General features: G+C 35.4%; 1 protein-coding gene across 1 annotated transcript; it reads right to left on the bottom strand.

Annotated features, from left to right (window-relative positions):
• Positions 1-8,626: 8,626 nt before the first annotated feature.
• On the bottom strand, positions 8,627-10,485 carry LOC137745766 (uncharacterized). Its single transcript, XM_068485774.2, has one exon. The coding sequence runs from the start codon at positions 9,634-9,636 to the stop codon at positions 9,133-9,135; it is 504 nt and encodes a 167-aa protein (XP_068341875.1). The 5' UTR covers positions 9,637-10,485; the 3' UTR covers positions 8,627-9,132.
• Between the last annotated feature and the right edge of the window lie 12,927 nt (positions 10,486-23,412).

Here is a 23,412-nt window from a genome sequence, read left to right as displayed (position 1 = left end):
TGGGCAGGGAAGGCCTCAAGATTCGACGCCGGCCATTGGATCTTTATCTTTATGGGGTCGTTTAGAAAAGTATTCAGCTCAATTTTTTTTTTTAATGATTCTGTATACATCCAAGTTTCGTTTTTAAGTATCCTTATTGTTTTGAACGCTTAATTTACTCTAAGATGGTTTTTGGAACATCTAAAATAATTTACAAAACTTCGAAGAATTCACTTCCTTTACTTTTTTATGAATTTATTTTTCTATGGACGCCCATTTTTCAATTTTTTTTACTCATTTTTCTTGTATTAATTATGAAGACTTTCTTTTAATTTTGTAATTTCCGTTGATGGCATATGTCTTTGTTCAATATGTGATTGCATGGTTCTTTTATTTCTTGAAGCAAAATTTTCACTATAGTCAGACGCAATATGAAGAACAATTGCTAACGTTAAATAAGCATGGTAAGTAAAGTTCAACAGTTGTGAAGTTCATCACTCGTTTGGTTGCCACGTTATGTGTTTCAAAACCCTATGTTTATCCAAAGAAAATAATTGTTTTGTTAAGAAATCACACAATCTTTTGTGGTAATTTTATATATAGGTATGAGAATTTTATTTATTTATTTTAATAAACTTGATGAATGTTTAGAGACAAAACTTGGGTGTAGTCACTCTTATTTTTCTCAAATATTAGGCCCACACCCTAGTGATTTGTTTTTATTTTGTACATTTTGTGTTTTTGTGATTAATAATTTGGTAGTTGGATTTGTTTCCCTTTTATATTAATACCTGGAAGATGTTAACTTATTCATCCTATTATGTTCGTTCGTTTTTATTTGATGGACAATTGACATATAGGATAATATAATTTATCCAATACAAGATTCGTACGGTATGTAATCATATATACCAACTCATTAGTGGTATTTAACCGAAGAAATTCAAAGTTTTTCAGCAAACGTAAGCTAGTTATTAGTTTATTGATAATTTTCTTCTCAATTTAGAAGTCGTCATAAGCTCGAATTTGTCCTTTGTCTAAATAGTAGCTAGTTATTAGACCCTGAATTTCTTCCCACACAAATAAAATCTCCATCATGAACAACGACGACGCAAAAGATCTCGCGAGCATTATAAATCGTGATGGCTTACGGCAACAATAGTGCTTACTATTGAACATTTTTTAATGAAGATGAAATGTTGAGGTCTTTTTTTTTTGTTGCTAGATACTTAAACATATGCAGTATTTTTGGCTGCTTGCTACCGAACACTGAGACTCGTGATGGACTTCTAGTATTTAGCATCCGACAACAGAACATCTTGAGAAATTTTTGCTGATAGCTACCGAACCATTGCATAGTTTTCAGTTAATTGCTATTGATAGGGGTAATTTTCATAACGGACCACATCGAAAACAAGCTTTTCAATTCTAATTAAAAAGAATTTTGAAATCAAATTTCAAACTTTTCTTATTATACTTTCATTTTAACCTATAGCTGTACGATTAAAATACAAAGTTATTTAGTAAAAAAATAATTAAATATTTACTAATTAGTCATATAAATTGGAAAGGGATCCTCTCCGAATCCCTTCCTTCTAATCCACCAAGTCCGGGAATCCAGATTATTGAAATTTGATCTAATCGGCTACAAATAGGGGCCCACTTTAAAAGTTGTAATAACTTTAGCCGTTGGATCAAATTTCAATGGTTCGGATCTCCGAATTTCGTGAATTAGGAAGAAGAAATCTAGAGATGATTCGTTTCTATATAAATTGTTTCAGACCTAATCAATTGTATATTTTATTAATTAAGTTTATGTCAATAAGGAAATGTCATATGAATTTCGGGCCCATATAATTAGAAAATTATTTTTCCTCCTTTCGTATTCGAAAAGATATAATGACCATCACCTATGCAACCTCGCTTAATAAGGCCATTTCTTTGTTCCTTTTCCTTTAGGAGGACGGCAACCACCACTGCTTATATGCATGGGAGAAGGAAGAAGCCTCAAATCCTTGAAGCTCAAATCAAACACTACATTGCACTGCATATACAAACTCTGCATTTGTTGAGAATAAATTTAACGTTGATGGGAGGAGAGATATTGTATGTACTTATAAGTAGTTGGATTACTACTCATTTTTCGATTGATTTTTATGATTGAACCTCAACTTCCTCATGGTATTAGAGCAGGTTGTCCCGGGTGTGAAGTCAATGGCTACACGTACTCCAAGTCACCCAATTTATCTTTTCTATATCTTAGGCTTGAAAATTCGCCACACGTGAGGCAGCGTGTTGAGAATGACACATTAATAGGAGAAAGGACCTTGCATGTACTTATAAGTAGTTGAACAAGTTTTCATATTGTCAATTAGTTTTATGGTGGGATCTCAACTTTCTTTAGTATTGCCATTTATGTTTAATGAAAAATGCTAGGGAGACTCTCTCAAAAGTGGGACTACTTGATATCTCATTTTTTGGCACAATTCTCATGCCAATATTATAAAACATTGTGCAAAAAATATGAGGTGGCGGAGAATCCATGAAGACTCCCACTTTGAGAGTCTCCTTAGCATTTCTCATGTTTTATTATAGTAAGATTAGTCACTTGTAACATTTGAATATTAGATTTGACTAATTTAACTATAAGAAAATAGCAACTTAAACACTAACTTTGAATTTAATGGTTTGCATAACATAAATTGTAATGCAGTGTATGAATCTGTATTGATCTATTTCAAAATATGATAAAGGAGGGGTGTTAGGTGTAGCGACAAATTTTGTAATTTTGTATACTTTGAGTGCATTATTGTACCACATCACTTGATTGACCAATTTATAATTAATATAAATATTATTAATATATTGTTAATATCGTAAACATTTTTTTTTAAATACTTTTATATAACAATATTTTTGTTCAAGGAGGATTTAGTGTAAATAACATAATATGTCAATTATAAATAGTCTTCATCCATATGAGTCAAATTTGAAACTTTTTCCTACTTGAATAAAATCATCACTAAACCATAGTGCGACTTTATTATATTTCCCTTATTTATAATGTTGATAATTGTATCATCCGTAATTACAAACACAAACCAAAAAATTGATGTGGTACCCTAAAAACATAAAAATATAAATAACTAAAAAAAAACAAAATAATGGGGTTGGCCAGAAGAAAAAACAGCCTCATGTGCAGCTTCATAGTTTGAGCATCTTGCATCGTTTCGAAGTACACTTATGCTTGCCACTTTCGAGTCACCCTGCAGACTAGTTCTAGTCTTTCCTCGGCAGCTAGGCCCTTCAAAGAGGACCCAGACATTTTGTTGATCAAGAACAAGAATAATCAATCTCCGTGGCCCTTATTGGCTGCTAATCATCTTTTGCCACGGATAACTGTGTAGCCTCTACTTATTAGCCACCAATAATAATACAAAAGCCATATGTACTTAAATACAGTCAAGGGAACGAAGTCTCTATCAGAAACCCTACCAAATTTAATGAGTTTGCTTATGGTTATGGCAGCTCGACCATTCTTTTCCTACCTAGCGTATGACCAAATAATGGGATAGATGGGGGCAAATGATATTTACACCATACATCTGTCTTATGAGAGTGGATTTTTATTCGACAATTGTTGTCACTTAGATTTATACGTAAAATATATCTCTTTCAAAAACTAGATACTGAATAGTGAATTTTGTTGGATCGGATAGTCATTGACTAATGAGGGTGTTTACAAGAATAACATTGGGGGGTTCAAACTCTCCCCCTCTCTTTAGACTAGTTTATAATAAAAATATCGCTCGTATTGGAAAAAAATGTGTTTTTGGATGAACAAGCTGTTGGAGTTGTTAACATATATTGATGAGAAAGACTTGGCTCTTCCCAAAATACTTAGTGGCCTATTAAAAAACTTTGTACTTATGATTGCTTCCTTATAAATCTCTTCGGAAAATCATCTCTACCAAAAATTCAATTAAAACTAAGATCGTTTAGTCATTGAACTGCCTAAAAACATATGAAGGATTTGATAAAACCATTATAAGCCGTCTATCTATTTTCTACAATTGATTGACTAAATGATCTTAGTTTTAATTGATTCTTTGTAGATATAATCTTTATAATTTACAATATGAATGGTTCATTCATAAGCACAACATTGTTTGAATAAGCTACACAGTATTTTATGAAAACTTTCCCTCCACCTTATCGATACAATGGCTGGAAAATATAGGTTATAGTTAAGCCCTTGCTTTTGAAGAACATAAATTAAAGGGTTCCAACAGCTCACACAGATTGAAGGACTAAAACATAATATTTTTGGTCTTCTTAATTATAAAGTGTTACTGTTTTTATGGGGGTCACAACTCATGACTATTGAGTGATGAGAAAAAGGCCAAAGCTGGGACAAGTTCTTCTTTTTTTGGTCCATTAGGATCTTTGAAATAATTTTGGAATCTGGTGTGTAGAAAACGAAAGAAAATGAAAGATATCATTTTAGAATTGATTTTAAAACTTTTAAAAGTGGTAAAGTTTGGTTTGAAAAAATTGAATAAAACTTCGCACAATTTCCATTCATTGACCATGATGAATACAAGATCTCTACCAATATGAAGTGCACCCTCAAAAACCCTCCTATATATGTGTTTGAGAGTGAATTTTACGTCAAGAAAAGAACAGATCTTACATATGCTTATAAGCAGTTGAGCTATTTTTCATATTACCAATTGATTTTGTGATAAAACCTTTACTTTCTTCATTATGGTTGGGTTGAATTTGGATTAAAAAAAAAAATTATTCCTAGCTTCCCACTTTTATTTTGTGTATTTTGAACACCATCCATGAAAGCGAGTAATATTTTAGTTTATTAAATCAAAGAAGAGCTTGTAGCTCACTTAGTTACAACATTCACCTTTTACAACCGAAGTTTTGAATTTGATTTTCTTCTTTGCATTATTGCTTGTATATTAATACACATCGAAACATCATATGTTCATCAATATTATAACACGTGAAATCAATCTCAAAATTTCTCCAGGAATGCAAAGTTTTATATGGTCCCATGTCACCTGAAATCTTCGAAACTTCAAATTGGACTTGGAATATTCTAGTAGGATAAAGAACAAGGACATAGATGTCCTACGACGCAAGTGGCCCTAATCCTCTCTATTATCCACTAATAAAGTTTCCTGCATGTATGATTATCACTACTTAATTTCACCCAAGACCAAAAGCATCTCCAGATTATATAATCTCGTGTAGGGGTGGGCATAAAAACCGTCAAACCGCAAAACCGCATCGAACCGTAAGAAAAAAAACCGAAAAAAACCGTGTTGACCGGAAAAGTCAACTTTGAGTGAAAAACCGAACCGAACCGTTCAAACCGGTTCCGGTTCCGGTTTCGAATGACCAAGAACCGGCCGAACCGAACCGAACCGTTTTATTAATAATAAATAAATAAATTATATACACACACACATGTCATGGTATAATAGGTTGAAAAATTGTGTACAGGAGCTGCTGCTTCTTGCTTGCTCTCTGAAGTTTGAAAAATTGCAATTTGTTTCATCATTTTTTTGTTTGTTGACTGATTGACCAGTGCATATGTATTTTAGTTGTCTCTTTTTGTTGACTTGGTGCCACTACCAAAGACATTTGCATTAAAAAATATGTGTTGTATGCAACTTTATGTAATCAGTTTTAAAAGATGTATTTGAATGCATAATGATTTGGTGTTCAAATAATTTATTATTAGGAACCGTAAACCGGCAAGAATCGAATCGGAACCGGTGTAGACCGAACCGTAATGTTCTAGTCATAAATTTAAGTGGAACCGCACCGAATCGAACCGTTAATATATTTCGGTTCCGGTTCCAATTTAGGGATGGAACCGCACCGAACCGCACCGTGCCCACCCTTAATCTCGTGTGAACCAAAAGAGTCCGTAAAACTAGTCAAACCTCTTTCTCGAATTTGTTTTACTTTCTCACATCAGTAAATTAGGATACCCTTCTTTTGTAGGGTGCCCTTCTTTTGTGGGACAGAGACAAAAGGGACAGTTTACACGCCCACGCCTGCAATTCTGACATGAACTCACGAGTCGCTATGACAGTGTATGACTGCAGTTTTGACCGAAAGCTGATGCCTCTCACCATAAAATTCACCGCTTACACTTCTCACCGACATTCCGCTCAAAAGGTGATGATGACTCTGCTATTATTGATTAATTTGTTTGTTGTAAATTTTACCATCCAAAATTATACTAATTTAATGCATCTTCAGAAACAATATATATTTCAAGTGATTAAAAATATTTGTCATGCATAATACCTTCTTTTTTGATTCCGGTTGAGTTTTAATAATTTGAGTGTCATTTTCAGTAGTATTTCTCTTCATTTGTAAGTGAAAAGTTTTAGATTCGATTATCATCAAAGACGAATTTGAACCACATTACTATTAGCCACTGTTAGGCTAAGCCCAACCCTCCCCCTAGTACTGTTGGTTAAAAAAAAAAAAAAATCTGTGTACGTGCGTTAGAGATTGTGGACGTCAGAACTCTAACGTTATTTTTCTTGTTGAAATGACATTTTCTTGTTGGTGTGAGCTGATACAAAATCTTTCTTAAATCTAAGTGATATTTTCGTAGGGCGTTTGCCTCCTATCCAATCGGGGGATCGAATTGATTGTATAAACATGCTTCTTAGCAAAAATTATTGCCGTAGGATAATGGTTAGAGAATTTTAAATGCATTTTGACATTAAGGTTTCAAACATCTAGGCTTAGCTCATGCCCCACTAATGTTACATTCAGACCAAAATATAATTTTTCAAGTTCACTCAGAAAGTTTTTTACTTTTAACGGTTGAAGACGTCTCAAATCCGTTATTAAAGAAAAAGTTAAAGAGGGAGCGTGTTGTGACTGTGAGGTTATGTTTGGTGTGAGGAAGTTTCAACCTCCAAAGGATTGATGTCAAGTTAGTCAGAGATTGATTACAAAATGTCAAAGAATTATTAGAATGCATTGTACGAGCGTAAAGACGAGATATTGCTAACCTCTCTCACATATTTTTTGATGCTGCATTTTCAATATCTCATCTATTTTTTCGGACTTGACCAAATTATTTAGGACCTAAAAATCTCTCACCTCAACATAGCCTGAGATATTTCCTTTATTTTTGTGTGAGTGTGAATTTGACCAAGGTGTGCAAAGAAAATTGTGTCAAAAGGTGAAGCAACATAGGATTTGAACAAAGCAAAGAAAAAATGGATAAACAAGATCTTAAAACAAGATCTATGGAAAAGAAGGAATATCTAGCAGCATATCGAGACCAAGAGTAGAGCCACATACACATGGCCCTACCAAGTTCCCCATGTTTTTATTTTCAACATCCAACTCTATGCCACTCCCAAATGAGCATTTTAAGAGTTACTATCATTGCCTACCATGATAGGAGGACAAAATAAAACTTCACCTTGAAACCCTTTACACACAAGCAATCAAATGCTCCCAACCTCGGGGTTGATCCTTCACCTTCCTCTTCTTCTTTTTTTCTTTTCTTTTTTTTTTTAAAAAAAACAAGCAATCAAATGGATTTTGTGTTTCTATCTTCTTTTGAGAAAAAACTATTAATCCATAAGTAAATCTTCCAAACAATTTGTACTTTCTATTCTCGCCAGTGACGAAGTCATGAATTGTCGGAAGGTGAGAGAGAGGTGAAATGTAAAAGGGTGAAAGCAATAGTGAAGTCAGAAATTGACAAATTGTGTGACAAAAAAAAAGAACAGCCAATGCACGTGTGAATCCTAAAGTACTTGAGTTATTTCTTCAAACTCAAATTATTCAACAAAGACAGTAGTAATCTTGTGAAAACAAACCAATCTTTTGCTCATCTTCTGGACATTATCCTCTTGCTACTCACGGTACATCAAGAAGAATTCCAATAGCACTTCCGGATTCACAATACCTACATTCTCGTTCTTAGGCCTGATTTCCGTCGACCAAAGATGCGGGTGCACCTCCTTACCCATATGTGGCTTCACCACTGACCCTCGCCTTTATATAATCTCAGTTAAGATATTTATGACCATGAACATTGTATAAATTGTTAGCTCATTTAACAATGGTCATATTTATACTTTTTGCTTCTGCCTTTATGTCATTCTCCTATCTTAACATATGAATACAAATATTATTTGAATCTCTCCACAGAGTTGTGAGCGTATCACATTAGCTACAACATATGTACTATTCTTAACCATTCAAGTTCAAATTGCAAACATCACTTGTGTTAGTAAAACATACGAATACGAATACGAACATTCCTTGAACAGTTACATTATTTAGCCACTATGGCCTAATTTCCCTTCTAGAAAGAACACGGACGCTTCTCCCTCAAAGTATCACCTTCCCCCGTAACCCCCACAGAAAAAGTCAGCCAAAAACGCAGTCTTAACCTCAAAACATGGTTCCAAAGAATTGTCTAGAACCATCCCAAAAACCAAAATATGGTTCCAAATAATTATCTAGAACCATCCCAAAGACCAATTTTGGAGATCCCACATGGTCTTTTTTGTTTTCTTTGCTGAGACAATTTGAATATAATCTAGAAGATATGTTAAAAATTATATAAACCAATAAAAAATAAAGCAAATATACGCCGGCAATGTATTAATTCCATTAATCTTTGAAACCTTCAACATTCTTTTTTTTTTTTTTTTTTTTTTTTTATATTTTATAAATGTGCGCAAGATCCACATTTAACCCCCAAAGTCAAACACATGACGATCAAACAATTACAATATACAAATTTCCATCACCCTGAAAAACCCAATTCAGCAATTTACATCCTCTCTATCTCTCACATCAAATGACCGATAAATCATCGGACGGTTAAATTACCGGTTACACAGCAGAAGAGCGCATTTTCCACATCCCCATATACACATAGATTTAACCACAGTAAGTTAAATTAAATTAGAAGAATAAAAAGAAAGCCCCTCAACTTTGGCAAACCCAAAACCAAGTAGACATAATGCACCACCCGGCAGCCAACCAATCAAGAGACAGATGAAACCCAAATAATCTCTGTAAATTTTATTTTGGGGGGTATTCTGGTCATTTGACTGGTCGTTAAATATTTTGATTTAATTATTTACCAGTGAGAACCTTAGGCGGTTCCCTCTGGGATGGGCTTCGCCAAAACCCGGTACTGTAAAACCGGTCCCACATCTCCTTCTCGAGCTGCATCACATCCTCATCATACGACTCGTCGTCGGAAACCTTCTGCGACATGTCGGTGATCCCCGCCACGCACTCCAAACCCACCGTGTGAAACTGGAGCTCCGAGCCGGCGAACCCGCAACTGCACTTGCGATGTTGCAGCCCCTTCTTGATGAGCCTCTGGCGGCGCCTCTTCTTCAGAACGCGGCGGCAGAGCCCCGCCGGGACCTTATAGATCACGAGGACAAGGAGGTTGGCGAGGCCGCACGGGCAGCAGCAGCACACGGCGGCGCAATCGGCAGCTGTGCCGCCTGCGACTTCAGCAAATCGGGCGCTGCTGGTTGAGACTTGGGTCCGGAGCAGCGGTTGCCGGCGCGGGGACGAAGTCTGCCGGAGAAATAGCTGCCGCGATGAGGTTATCGATGCTGACATAATTCAAATTTAAAAAAAAATTGGGAAAATAGAAAACGGAAAATGGAGAAAATTCTTATCTGGGTTTTTCAGAGTGAACGATTTCTGGCAAAACCCAGAATTTAATTTCGATTTCCGATGCGGGAATCTCAAGAATATTGCAGAATCAAATTCTCAGGAGAAATGGGAAGAAAAGGAGTAATTTTTTGGTGTTTAGTTTTGCCGGAAAAAAAAAAAAGCAAGGGTCTTGGATCCTCAGACAAGGAAGAAGAAGAAATCTGATAAGGAGAAATAAAATTCCTTGCTCGAGGATCACCGGCGACCCTTGTCGCATGCAAAAGGTTCAAAGATTGAGTAATAAGAATAATACGAGCGGCGACTCCATAGGAGGGGGAGGTTGTGGGAAATGGGGTGGCCGTGCGGGGAGGAGTGAGACGGCAAAGATATGTGTGTGGGGAGCTGTATGGGTGGTATCAGGAGGCCAAAAAACGGATGGAGGTGGAGGAGTTTGGGAAACGAGTATTGCGGTCGGGTGGAAGTTGTTGTGGAGGTTTTTGGGTATTTTCGTAGGGTTATGGGGCTTTTCTTGGAGGGGTTTCTCGCTTTATTTGATTGTTGGGGGGGAAGAAGGGAAGGGGTTTCTTGGTTTTTTCTTGGGTGTTACAAAAATGGCAAACAATGTGTTGGAAGAGAGAGAGAGAGATGGGTGGTGTTATTTGGAGGAAGAGGAGGAGGGTGTGAAGTGGATTAGTGGGGGGATTTATTTAAGTTCACAAATGGTTAAGAAGAGCAACCGAAAGGCAGAACTTAAAATAATAGAAGAGTAACCGAAAGAATAGAAAGATAAACAAGAAGGGTGAGGCAGCTCGATATGAGAGAGAGAGAGAGTCAAATAGCAATCAAATACAGAATTAGATTCTCTCCTGATATCTTCATTAAGGATCCAGATAATCAATTAATATCAACTATTTATTAAAGATTCTCAAAAGCAAAGTAAATTCGTTTTGTATGAAAAATTTATAAAAAAAAAAAATTATAGTTTAACGATCTTTGATGAACGGTTGTTATTAATTGATACCGGAATCCCCAATAAGAGGATCTGTAGAGGATCTAATTCCATCAAATACAAGTGACAAATTTTGTGAAGTTGGATTTGTGTCTTTGTTTTTGCAAAGAACCAATTTGAGGCCTTTCGGTTATGGTGAAATGAGTGAATGTGATATTAATATATTAAGTTCATAAATTATAATTTTATAATTGATGAGAAAATTTGAATATAATATTAATATAATTAACTCATAAACTTGATATATTACTCTAACTATGTCAAATATTTAGCCCACTAAACTTTTAAGATGTGCTTAAAAAATCCTGCTAAATGTTTTGTTGTCAAATTATTGTTCGATCAACTTCTTAATTGAATGCGTACGTAATTTTATATATGAGTGATTTATCGTAATTTTATTTATTTAATATATGTCAAGGCTTCCCACTTCTTGTGCCTTCCTGTTTTGTGTAGTTACGGATAAGTCACGTTAACATTTTATATTGTTTTTTTATAGAGATAATAAGACAAAAAAGAATAGTAATATAAAATATCGACGTGACTTAACTGTGATCATACAAACAGAAGAACACGGGAAATAGAAGGGCTTACAATCTGCCTTTATGTCAAACATCTGACGTAATGTGTGTGCCTTGTTGGTATGATTTGATTGATCTCCTAAAACCAATCCAGTACAAAAACAGAGTTATGCTTGCTATGTGCCTAGACCTGGCAATTTCTGACACGACCCGATAACCCGACACGACACGACACGAAATTAACAGGTGTTTGGGTCGACACGATAACGAATCGGGTCTTATCGGGTAACCCGATAAGCACCTGTTAAGATAACGGGTTGGGTCGGGTATACACGTGGGTAAACACGATACACGATAAGCAGAATATTATTTTTATAATTTTATAACCCTCAAAAAATACTGTAATAATTATATACATTAATTTTACAATTTTATACCCCTAAAAATTATAATAAATATATATATATATTAAATTAACTATAAAATTTATAATAATTATAATAATTATATATACTATAATAATTATACCCCCAAAATATTAAGTCTATCTATACTAATTATATATATATATATTAAATTTTATAAAAACTATAATAATTATTAATTAATAATTTAATATGCATGATCATGCATTGCATATTTGCATGATTTTGCATCCATTGAAATTTGATGCGTCAGGACTCATATGTGATTTGTTTCCATTCTCATATTTCAATAATCAATTTCTTGCCATTGCCATTTGCCAACTTGCCGCCCTTTTTGAAAAAAAAAATGGAGGGAAAATGAAAATGTTAAGAAAAGTTGAAAATAAAACAAAAAAGTGAGGGAATTCAATTAGGGAAAGATGTTGGAGGGAAAAGTGAAAATGATAAGAAAAAGTTGAAAAGGAAACAAAAAAGAGAGGGAAAAATGAAAATTAATAGAAGTGGTGAATCTAAGTATAAATAAACTCTAAGTGTTAGTCAATCTATCGTTTTACGAATTCTCCAAAACTAATTTCAACGATCCAAACCGTCAAAATTGTTTGTATATGCTTGGAGATCACATCAGCAAAAAATCACAAAAAAAAAAACATTCAGAGATCAAGTAAACGGGACAAAGCTTTTCAACGGTTATAAATGAAAAATCACGATTTAACGGTTATTTTAACTCCGATTTTGATGATTTTTTATAACTACACTCCTTGACCCTATATGAATACAATGAATGAATTCGATATTCAATTTAAAATATTTACACAAGTGGATACCACAAAATCTTATGTTATACTTAATAAAAGTATAAATAAACTCTAAGCGTTAGTCAATCTATCGTTTTACGAATTCTCCAAAACTAATTTCAACGATCCAAACCGTCAAAATTGTTTGTATATGCTTGGAGATCACATCAGCAAAAAATCACAAAAAAAAAACATTCAGAGATCAAGTAACAGGACAAAGCTTTTCAACGGTTATAAACGAAAAATCACGATTTAACGGTTATTTTAACTCCGATTTTGATGATTTTTTATAACTACACTCCTTGACCCTATATGAATACAATGAATGAATTAGATCTTCAATTTAAAATATTTACACAAGTGGATAACACAAAATCTTATGTTATACTTAATAAAAGTATAAATAAACTCTAAGCGTTAGTCAATCTATCGTTTTACGAATTCTCCAAAACTAATTTCAACGATCCAAACCGTCAAAATTGTTTGTATATGCTTGGAGATCACATCAGCAAAAAATCACAAAAAAAAAACATTCAGAGATCAAGTAACGGGACAAAGCTTTTCAACGGTTATAAACGAAAAATCACGATTTAACGGTTATTTTAACTCCGATTTTGATGATTTTTTATAACTACACTCCTTGACCTTATATGAATACAATGAATGAATTCGATCTTCAATTTAAAATATTTACACAAGTGGATACCACAAAATCTTATGTTATACTTAATAAAAGTATAAATAAACTCTAAGCGTTAGTCAATCTATCATTTTACGAATTCTCCAAAACTAATTTCAACGATCCAAACCGTCAAAATTGTTTGTATATGCTTGGAGATCACATCAGCAAAAAATCACAAAAAAAAAACATTCAGAGATCAAGTAACGGGACAAAGCTTTTCAACGGTTATAAACGAAAAATCACGATTTAACGGTTATTTTAACTCCGATTTTGATGATTTTTTATAACTACACTCCTTGACCCTATATGAATACAATGAATGAATTCGATCTTCAATTTAAAATATTTACACAAGTGGATACCACAAAATCTTATGTTATACTTAATAAAAGTATAAATAAACTCTAAGTGTTAGTCAATCTTAAAAACAAAAACTCTTTATCCTTGCACATTTAATATTTGTAATAGATTAGTAGTGTATGTATTATTTTTTTTATTAGGCTTTCATTTTCGAGTGTAGATATAGTACTTGAACGAGAAATGTTTTAATGTTTTCAAGTAATATTTATGTCGCAATGTGTGGTATGTGCAAATTTTAAAAAAAATATATTTTTTTCTTAACGGGTCATAACGGGTTGGGTCACTTTACCCGTTGGGTAAAGTGACACGACCTGTTAAGGACCCGTTAAGATAACGGGTGTGACACGACACGACCCGTTAAGATAACAGGTGTTACACGAAAACGACACGAACACGACATACACGACCCGTTTGCCAGGTCTATAATGTGCCGTCGCGACTCATTCCTTTTGGCATTAAGACTATTAGTTTATTTGTTAATCAATTTATTTTTTATTTTTTGAATATATATATTTTAGGGAGTTCGGCTAATCACGTTTATTTATGGATTAATGAAATAAACAAAGCAAACTCCATTCTGCGTACTTAATCCAATGACGTGTAATTTCCGCGGTTTATGTGAGTGGGAACGGGATGACACCCTCATCACGTTTAGGGTACCTGTCCTGATGTGACTAGCACTGTGTCACGAACCAACCATAGCTATTTCATTTTTCTTCTTACTTTTTTTCCTAGACAATTACTAGCAATTTCCTAGAAATTGTGGTGGGAGCATTTTTGCTCACCATCATAATTATAATTTTTGAAAAAAAATTAACCAAGATTAAGATAAAGGACACGTAATAGATGATTAGGTTTATACATCATAATTTATAATGGTGAGCAAAAATGCTCCAATTGTGGTTCAAATACAATTATTCGGAGGAGTAGCTGCTCATAAGGGTAGTCAAGAACTAGAGTCTGAATATCGGGATAGGATTCTCTCCCCTCAAAATCTCTCTTTTCTTTTTCTTTTGTTCCCTCCTATTTGAACGGTCACAAATAAGCTACGTTAACATCTTGTGTTGACATATTTATAAAGAGAGAAAGACAAAAATAAAGTATGAGAGGACAGGAGGGCAGTGAGAGAATTTGGAAGGGAGATAATCATACTCCCTGACTATCCTGCACAGTTTTCTATAGTTAGTTACATTGTTACAGACATTATACAAACACTTGAAGTCTACCGCAAAAAACTGAGCTATTTATTAGGAAATCAAATCTTCTGTACATAGGTGTATTCTCTCTGTGGTCCTAATCATTATTTGACACATATTAAATGTATGACAACAAAGTTAAGAAAAATTAAAGTTTTAAACACGTATCAGTAAATGATTGAGGCCGTAGAGATACCACTCGCGTTTTGGATTCAGAAAATTTGATCTTATTTATTTGCAATAGTTTGACACAAGGTTTCAAATCAACTTTGCATCAAAGAGAGGAGATTTTTTTTTTCTTTCCGAAATCACATACCAAATTTGAAATCGCATTGCCTAATATTTCCAACTTACTAATCCAACCATTTTCATTTTTTATTTTTATAGTTCAGATTTCAATTTTTTTCTTTCTGACACACCCCGACTCGGAATGTCCAGTTGGATTACGAATCGGGCTGTGTTGGCCGACACCTGGAAGGTGACAAAGCCATAAAGTGTAGTGTGGTGGGATATGTGAATAAATTTATACCTAAAAGTGCCTAAAAATAAGAGTGCGTTGTGAGCGGGAATGAACCTATTTCGTTCCAAAATTGAACCAAAATGAAGATAGGATGGTAGGGATTCGAATGATACCATTTTGGTTCTCAATTGTGGACGGAAAATGGCTGGCAAAAGGCCTGCAAGATACGGGTCCACCGGAAATTGGGAAATAGTTTTCCTGAATTATTTATGTCACAAAAACCTACCCAAAATCACTTATCACACTTAGATTTACACTAAGCAATTAGAGATATTCATCCCAATGTATTTTTCCGACTCACCTTCACCCAAAATTTGTGACATCTCATTGGCGCCGATGGTTGATGGTTCGATTTCATATGTGCAGTAAACGTAGGGAGAAGATAGAGGGCCTCGAGGTTTGAGATGAATAGAAGAGGGAGAGTTGGTGGGGTTAGTTGGTCGCTAACCTCGGCGCCGGTGGTTTCAATCTCACGGGACGAGTTCGACGGAGAGAGGGAGAGTTAGAGAGAGTGTGAGAACGGGAAGGGATGAGAGAAGGGGATAGTTCGAGTGATGAGATTCGGAGAGAGAGAAGGGACATGTGGTGCAAAATGGGTGGAAAGCTTGTGTGGGTATGGGTCCCACGAACCAGAAAAATTATACAATATTCAAAATATCCACTCAGAAAGTATTAAAATATTAAAATACCTAAAATTTAAATTTCACAAAACACCTTCGAGTTTCGTAGTTCCGTAAAATCTTAGTTGTAGCTTTAAATTCGATCTTGCTTGCGCCTACACGTTCGTATTGTTAGGTCACTAAAACAGTAGCTTATACACGTCACGAAAAGATGGTCAATGAAAGTCAACGATCTCGCCTCTAAGGACATTTTTGTTAATTCACTCTTATAAAATTTATAAAGTCGTAAAATTAGGGACGGGTTGTCAGGTCAACTACATTAAAACTTTATAATTTCACTAAATGGATGACAAAAACGGACTTGGGACGTCTCGATTACTTTTAGGGTTAATCGTTGACTGTTTCGTTGACTTTTTACAAAATTTGCCGGGGACCCTCTTTAGTGTATTTCGACTTCTTGATTTCAAATCCGCCGTCTATTTTCCAAAATTCGACCGTTTTAAGATAATTCATTTGTTAGTTGTACTTTGTACGAAAACGCGTAATTACATTAGTACGTTATATTTACCCAAATGATTTCGTTTCTAGGTGAAACGCTTCGCAAGGATTCTCGATGCTACGAGGTGGGTTCGACTTGACGACATGATCTGTGATTGGGTCTCTCTTTTGATATATATATATATTGGTTAGTTTCTATATATACATTCATTAATGAATTTCCTATGTGATTGCCATAATTAAATTCATGTTCATAAGAAATGCCTTATTGTTGGGAAATGATGAAATAATCCCACGGGATGTGCATGTAAGCTTACTATAAGGGGATGCCTTAATTATATTTATGTCATGAATAGTATAATATTGGCTAGAATTGTTGAATGGTTGTGGCATGATTATAGTTATGTTGTTTGCCCATTATACATTGTTACACCCGGTGTTAGTGCTTGCCCAGGGCTAGGGCCAGTCTTTCATGTGTATATTCACATTTACACCGCACGCTCGCCTTGGATCCAAGTAGGTGCCATTTCTGTCATACAAGTTGCAATAGGCAACTCCGACTCATATATGACCGTGAATAGCGCCAGTCTTCACGTGATTGTAGCATTAGAGTGTATATAATTATTACACCCAATCATGTTCATGTTAGAATAACTCTGCATGAACTCATGTGTCAGCATGTGTCGATGAGCACTTGGTTTGATATGTTTGCTTATGCGAAAATATACGATTACTGACATCATGCATTTATATATGAACTATTGTGTCATATTGGCAATTTTTTGATTTTGTAGGCTACGGTAAGTATTTTTATACTATACGTAGTATGTATATTTTGGAAACTATACTTATTTTACGGCGAGGGGTTATAACGCTTTCAAAAAGGTTTTTATAAAACTTTATTTTTAGGCCCAGTCACCTTTATTTTTCGCCCCTCCAGGTTTAACTACTAGACTTTCATATCGATGAGGATTCTTGGCAAATATGGTATTGGAGACTACCTCTGATGGTATAATTTTCAATCCATTCTATTGTACTTTATTTATGCTTTGATATCACGTGTGATATGGGTTCATTCCCGCTCACCAGCGCACTCTTATACTTAGGCACTTTTAGGTTTAAATTTATTCACATTTTCCACATCACTACACTTTATGGTTTCGTCACCCTCCGGGAGTCAGCCAGCATAGCTCGATTCGGAATCCAAGTGGACATTCAGGGTCGAGGTGTGTCACTTTCAGTTTTAGATGTTAATTTATAAATATTCATTTATTTTTTAGCTTCTTTTATTATTTTTTGAAGTTCTAATAGACCTTTAAATTTAACAGGAAACAAAAAGGACGACGTTAGTGAAAAGGATCAATGGTCCAACATATTCTTAAGTTCAAGCCGACCAAAGAAATTAATATGAGAGTTTAGAAACTTCAGTGCTACAATTAAGCCTAACCTAAATATAGGAAGAAAGTTTGTACTTGGATATAGAAGAAAAACACACTATTCCGATCAACTTATCTATTTCAAGTAGAAAAAAAAATATTTATTTATAAGAAGAACTATCGAATATGTGCCTTTTTTAATATATTTATATACGCACGCGTACTGTATCTGCATGACCAAAAATTTGGCAAAGCAAGTTTATTATCCTAATGAAAATCCCTAAAATCCAAAACGCAGGCCACGAACGCAATTGAAGCTTTGCACGATACTCGTTTGTTATTAAAGTTTAGGGCGACGACTCATGAGGGACTGGGAGTGCATGATCTCTGTCACATTCACATTATACACTTTTATCGTCCAACATTTTATTGTCTTAATTACTTGTATCCAATTGCCTCCACGAAATTGATCAATATTACGTCTACAAATTGCACAGATGATTAATCATCCAACAAAAGTCACATCATCCTTCAATTAATTAATCATTACTCCACTCTTTGAGCACAATCCAGGAAATATCTAGATTATCTAATCTAGATAATTATTATTTCATTCTAGAAATCTCTTATCTTAGTTTTGAGTGTGAAATATCGTTTTATAATTTGAAATAAATAGAACAAAACAAATAAGTAGAGACGAGAGATTTGTAGTTTAAGTGATCAATTTTTAGAAATCTCTTCTCCTCGTATTGAGCATAAAATATCGTTTTGTAATTTGAAATAAATAGAACAAAACAAATAAGTAGAGAAGAGAGATTTGTAGCTTAAGTGATCAATTTTTAGAAATCTCTTCTCCTGGATTTGAGCATACAATTTCGTTTTATAATTTGAAATAAATAGAACAAAACAAATAAGTAGAGATGAGAGAGTTGTAGTTTAAGTGATCAATTTTTCTCTTTATATGTAAGAAATATGTGTTTAAATTAAGTATTCACATATTCTCTCTCACGGGCTATGGCCTATCTTGGGTATATTGGAAAAGATATTCACCAAATCTAGGATTCTCCGAGATTGTTTAGGAAAAGATTTGTATTTAATTTGTAATTCCTTTTCTTATTAGATTTGAGATTTATTAGGAGAATGCTCCTGTATATATTGTATTATTCAGATCAATGAAATTATTGATTCGAGACAATTCTTTCTCGTAATATTCTTTCTTCACATGGTATACAGAGCAAGTTTAAAACCCTAGCTTTTTTTTCTTCTCTGGTTTAAAACCCTAGTTTTTTTTTCTTCTCCGCTACAATTTCTTTTTGCTGCACCCTAATTTTTCTCGTGCTGCAAACTTCGAAGAACAGCCCCACCATCTTCCATGGGTGATTACGCGACATGGCACAGGGCCATGACAGTTTCTCTGAATGCCAAAAATAAATTGGGTTTCGTTGATGGAACTCTCAAAGCTCCTTCACCAGATTCTGGTGAATACCCGACTTAGTCGCGTTGCAACGACATGGTTGTTGCCTGGATCGTCAACATTCTTGAAGGCGAGATTGGAGATAGTGTTCTTTACTATATGACGGCTTGTGCGGTATGGGAAGATCTCTAAGAATGATTCTCTCAAAGCAATGCTCCCCGCATCTTTCAACTTCAACGGGAGATTGGATATTTGACTCAAGAGCAGTTGTTCGTGGCTGCATATCATACAAAGTTGAAAGCCTTATGGGATGAATTGGCCTCTTATATTGAGTCATCTACATGCACTTGCGCTGCACATAATGATCAAAACAAACTCATGCAATTTTTTATGGGTCTTAATGAGTTTTACGGTGCAATCCGAGGACAAATTCTTCTAATGAATCCACTCCCATCAATTCGTCAAGCCTATGCATTAGTTTCTCAGGAGGAGAAACAACGCAATATTGGTGCGACCAAGGCAATGACAAAAGCTGCTGCCATGGCCGTTCGATCATGCCATCCTGATCACAGTCACTCCAAGGGCGATCGACAAGATTTTTCTACCAAAAAAGATAGACAAATAGGTTATTCTCGTAATCGTCCACATTGCTCTTAATGTGATCAACTTGGTCATGTTAAGGATACTTGTTGGCAACTCCATGGGTATCCACCAGGTCATAAGCTTCACAAGCCAAATCAAACTCGTGGTAGTGACCATCGTCCCAAGGCAGATGGCATGAATCCATATGCTAATAATGTTTCCCAAGAACCAACCAAAGAGGAGATGAAGTCCGTTGGTCTTATTGATGCACAGTTACAACAAATTCTTGCCTTTTTGAATGCAAAAGGAGGTGTTGGTCATACTTCTCAAGTGAACGTTGCTGCTACTTGTTCAGGTTTGTCTCAATTGCCGTTTCACCGTTGGATCATCGACAGCGGTGCAACGGACCATATTACTTCGTCTCCCAATAAGATTACCAATGGTTCTAAGAATACTTTCTTGCCATCGGTTATTTTACCTAGTGGAGAAACAGCACCTATTTTTGCTACTGGAGATTTGCCTCTGAACTCTACCTTTATATTACATGATGTGCTTTGTGTGCCCCAGTTTAAAGTTGATTTGATGTCAGTGAGCAAACTTACATAGGGATTGCATTGTTCGGTAACCTTTTTTCCCTTTTGGTGTATTTTGCAGGATTTGCCACGAAACGGATGATTGGTTTGGGTAAGCAACGCAATGGCCTTTATTACTTGGTGTCACTCGTGTCCGAAAAATCCCGCACAAACAAGCACCAACATTCACACCAGCCCACATGCAACCATAGCTTTACTACCACCGACCTCTGGCATCGTCGTTTAAGACATGTTTCCTTATATAGATTAAGTTTTATGTCAAAACAATTGTTACAATTTCCTTTTAATTATAGTCAAGTTTGTGATGTCTGCCCTTTGGCAAAACAACATCATTTACCCTTTGGTAATAGTTCAATTTCAATGTCTGCACCTTTTCAACTTATCCATTGTGATATCTAGGGACCTTATAGACATGCTTCATTTTGTGGCGCTCATTATTTTCTTACTGTTGTCGACGATTTCACCCGTTTTACTTGGGTGTTTTTGATGCGTCATAAAAATGAGACACAAAAACTTTTACAAGATTTTTTTTTCCCTTGTCCGCACACAATTTAATTTCACTATCAAACAATTTCGTACTGACAATGGAGGAGAATTTCTTTCTTTGCAAAATTTTTTTAAGGCAAACGGCGTTCTTTTTCAACATTCTTGTGTTTATACGCCTTAACAAAATGGCGCAAGCATCGCCATATTCTTGAGACGACACGGGCTTTAAAGTTTCAAGCTCATCTCCTTCCCAAATTTTGGGGGGAATGTGTTCTTACTGCTGTTCATATTATCAATCAATTGCCTACTCCAGTTTTAAATTTCAAAACCCCCTTTGAGAAACTTTTTGGCAAACCTCCAACTTATTCCCATTTGCGTGTTTTTGGCTGTCTTGCCTATGCTACTAATGTTCATATCTCTCACAAATTTGCTCATCCTGTAGTCAAAAGTACTTTCCTTGGTTATCCTATAGGTTAAAAAGCTTTTAAACTTTATGATTTATCCACTCACAAAGTTTTCACCAGCAGGGATGTAGTTTTTCATGAAAATATATTTTTGTATCATCTTGAACCGACTCCCACCACCCATTCATCATCAAATCCCCCTTCTAATCATGTATTGCCTACACCACCTGACCTTGCTTTAGACTCACCATTCCACCATTCTACTATTCCACCACTTGACATTAGCTTACCCCACTCTAATAACCATTCAATCATTCCACCGACTCACCACATTCCCCATAATTCTCCCATCAACCAGCCTTCACCAAGAATCATGTCCCAACCCATACCAGCACCTACATTAACCCTCTTAGTCGACCCCACTAACCCTATCCCTATCCCAGCCGCCATAGCTGCTCCTACCAACCCATCCGCCCTTCTCTGCCAATCCAACCGTGTCAAGACTAGTCCGTCTAAACTTAATGATTATGTTTGCTCTGTCACGTTACCCATTTCCATTTCGTCGTCTTCGTTGCTGCCAGGTCCTATACCACACAAAGGTAATCGTTATTTGCTTTGCAACTATATTTCTTATCACCGCTGTTTGCCATCACATCTCTCTTTTATTGGTCAAGTTCAGCAGGATATTGAACCCACTACATATGAGGAGGCAACACCTCATATTCATTGGCAGCAAGCTATGCAATCTGAATTGCAAGCTTTACAGGATAATCGTACTTGGATTATGACCTATTTGCCTCCTGGTAAGAAGCCTTTTGGTTGTCGTTGGGTTTATAAGATCAAACGTCATTCTAATGGTTCTATTAAGCGTTATAAGGCTCGTTTAGTTGCTAAGGGTTTCACATAAATGGAAGGCGTTGATTATCATGAAACTTTTTCTCCTATTGCCAATATGGTTACTGTTCGGTGTTTGTTATCCCTCGCAACCACATTTAATTGGTCACTTCACCAACTTGACGTTAACAACACTTTTCTTCATGGCGATTTAAATGAGGAAATTTATATGTTTCCTCCACCTGGTTTTCGGCTACAGGGGGAGAATGTTGTATGTCGCCTTCATAAATCTTTATATGGTTTAAAGCAAGCCTCGCGTCAACGGTTTGCTAAATTCTTTGAGGCCATACAATCTGCTAGTTTTACTCAGTCTAAAGTTGATTATTTGCTCTTTATGCGCCATCATGGAAAGTCTTTTACAGCCTTACTTATTTATGTGGATGATATTGTGATCACAGGTAATGACTCCATGGCAATATCGGTGCTCAAAGATTTCTTGCATGGTCACTTTCGAATCAAGGATCCTGGTGATTTGAAATACTTTTTGGGCATTGAAGTTGCTCGTTCACATAAGGGTATTTTTCTTTCTCAACGTAAATATGCATTGGAAATTCTTAAAGATGGTGGGTTGGTAGGTGCAGTACTTGTTGAGTATCCTATGGAGCGAGGACTTAAACTTTCAAATAATGGTGATTTACTCAAGGATCTGTCACAATATAGGAGGCTAGTTGGGCGTCTTATATACCTTACTATTACAAGACCTAACATCACTTATTCAGTGCACATTTTGAGTAGGTTTATGCATGAACCTCGAAAGCCCTACATGGAAGCTGCTCTACACATTTTGCGTTATCTCAAGAATGCACCGAGACAAGGTCTTTTCTTCTCTTCTCAAAATAACTTGTCTTTGCGTGCATATTGTGATTCTGACTGGGCATGTTGTCCAATTACTAGACGGTCAACTACAGGTTATTGCATTTTCTTGGGCTCTTCTTTGGTTTCATTGAAATCAAAGAGACAAAAGACCGTTTCATTGTCTTCGGCGGAAGCAGAATATAGGGCTATGACGAATACTTGCCAAGAGTTGTCATGGCTCAGATATCTTCTCAAAGATCTTCGTTTGGCTCATTCCAAACCCGCTTTGTTATATTGTGATAATAAAGCAGCTTTGCATATTGCGGCTAATTCGGTTTTTCACAAGAGAACACGACATATTGAAATTGATTGCCATTTTATTCGGCAAAAGATTCAAGAAGGGGTTGTTGCAACAAGGCATGTTTGTTCTTCATTTCAATTAGCTGATGTGCTTACTAAAGCTTTGGGAAAAGAAACGTTTATTCCTCTTGTTCGCAAGTTGGGTGTGAATGATATTCACTCTCCAACTTGAGGGGGAGTATTGGAAAAGATATTCACCAAATCTAGGATTCTC

Source organism: Pyrus communis, chromosome 12, assembly GCF_041283825.1.
Source record: "Pyrus communis isolate YQ-2024b chromosome 12, ASM4128382v1, whole genome shotgun sequence".
Lineage (NCBI taxonomy): Eukaryota > Viridiplantae > Streptophyta > Magnoliopsida > Rosales > Rosaceae > Pyrus > Pyrus communis.
This window is presented reverse-complemented; position numbering and strand designations above follow the sequence as displayed.

What these genes read in the sequence shown, in the direction of transcription:
- LOC137745766 (XM_068485774.2), bottom strand. Translation starts at nt 9,636, where the DNA reads ATGTCAGCATCGATAACCTCATCGCGGCAGCTATTTCTCCGGCAGACT.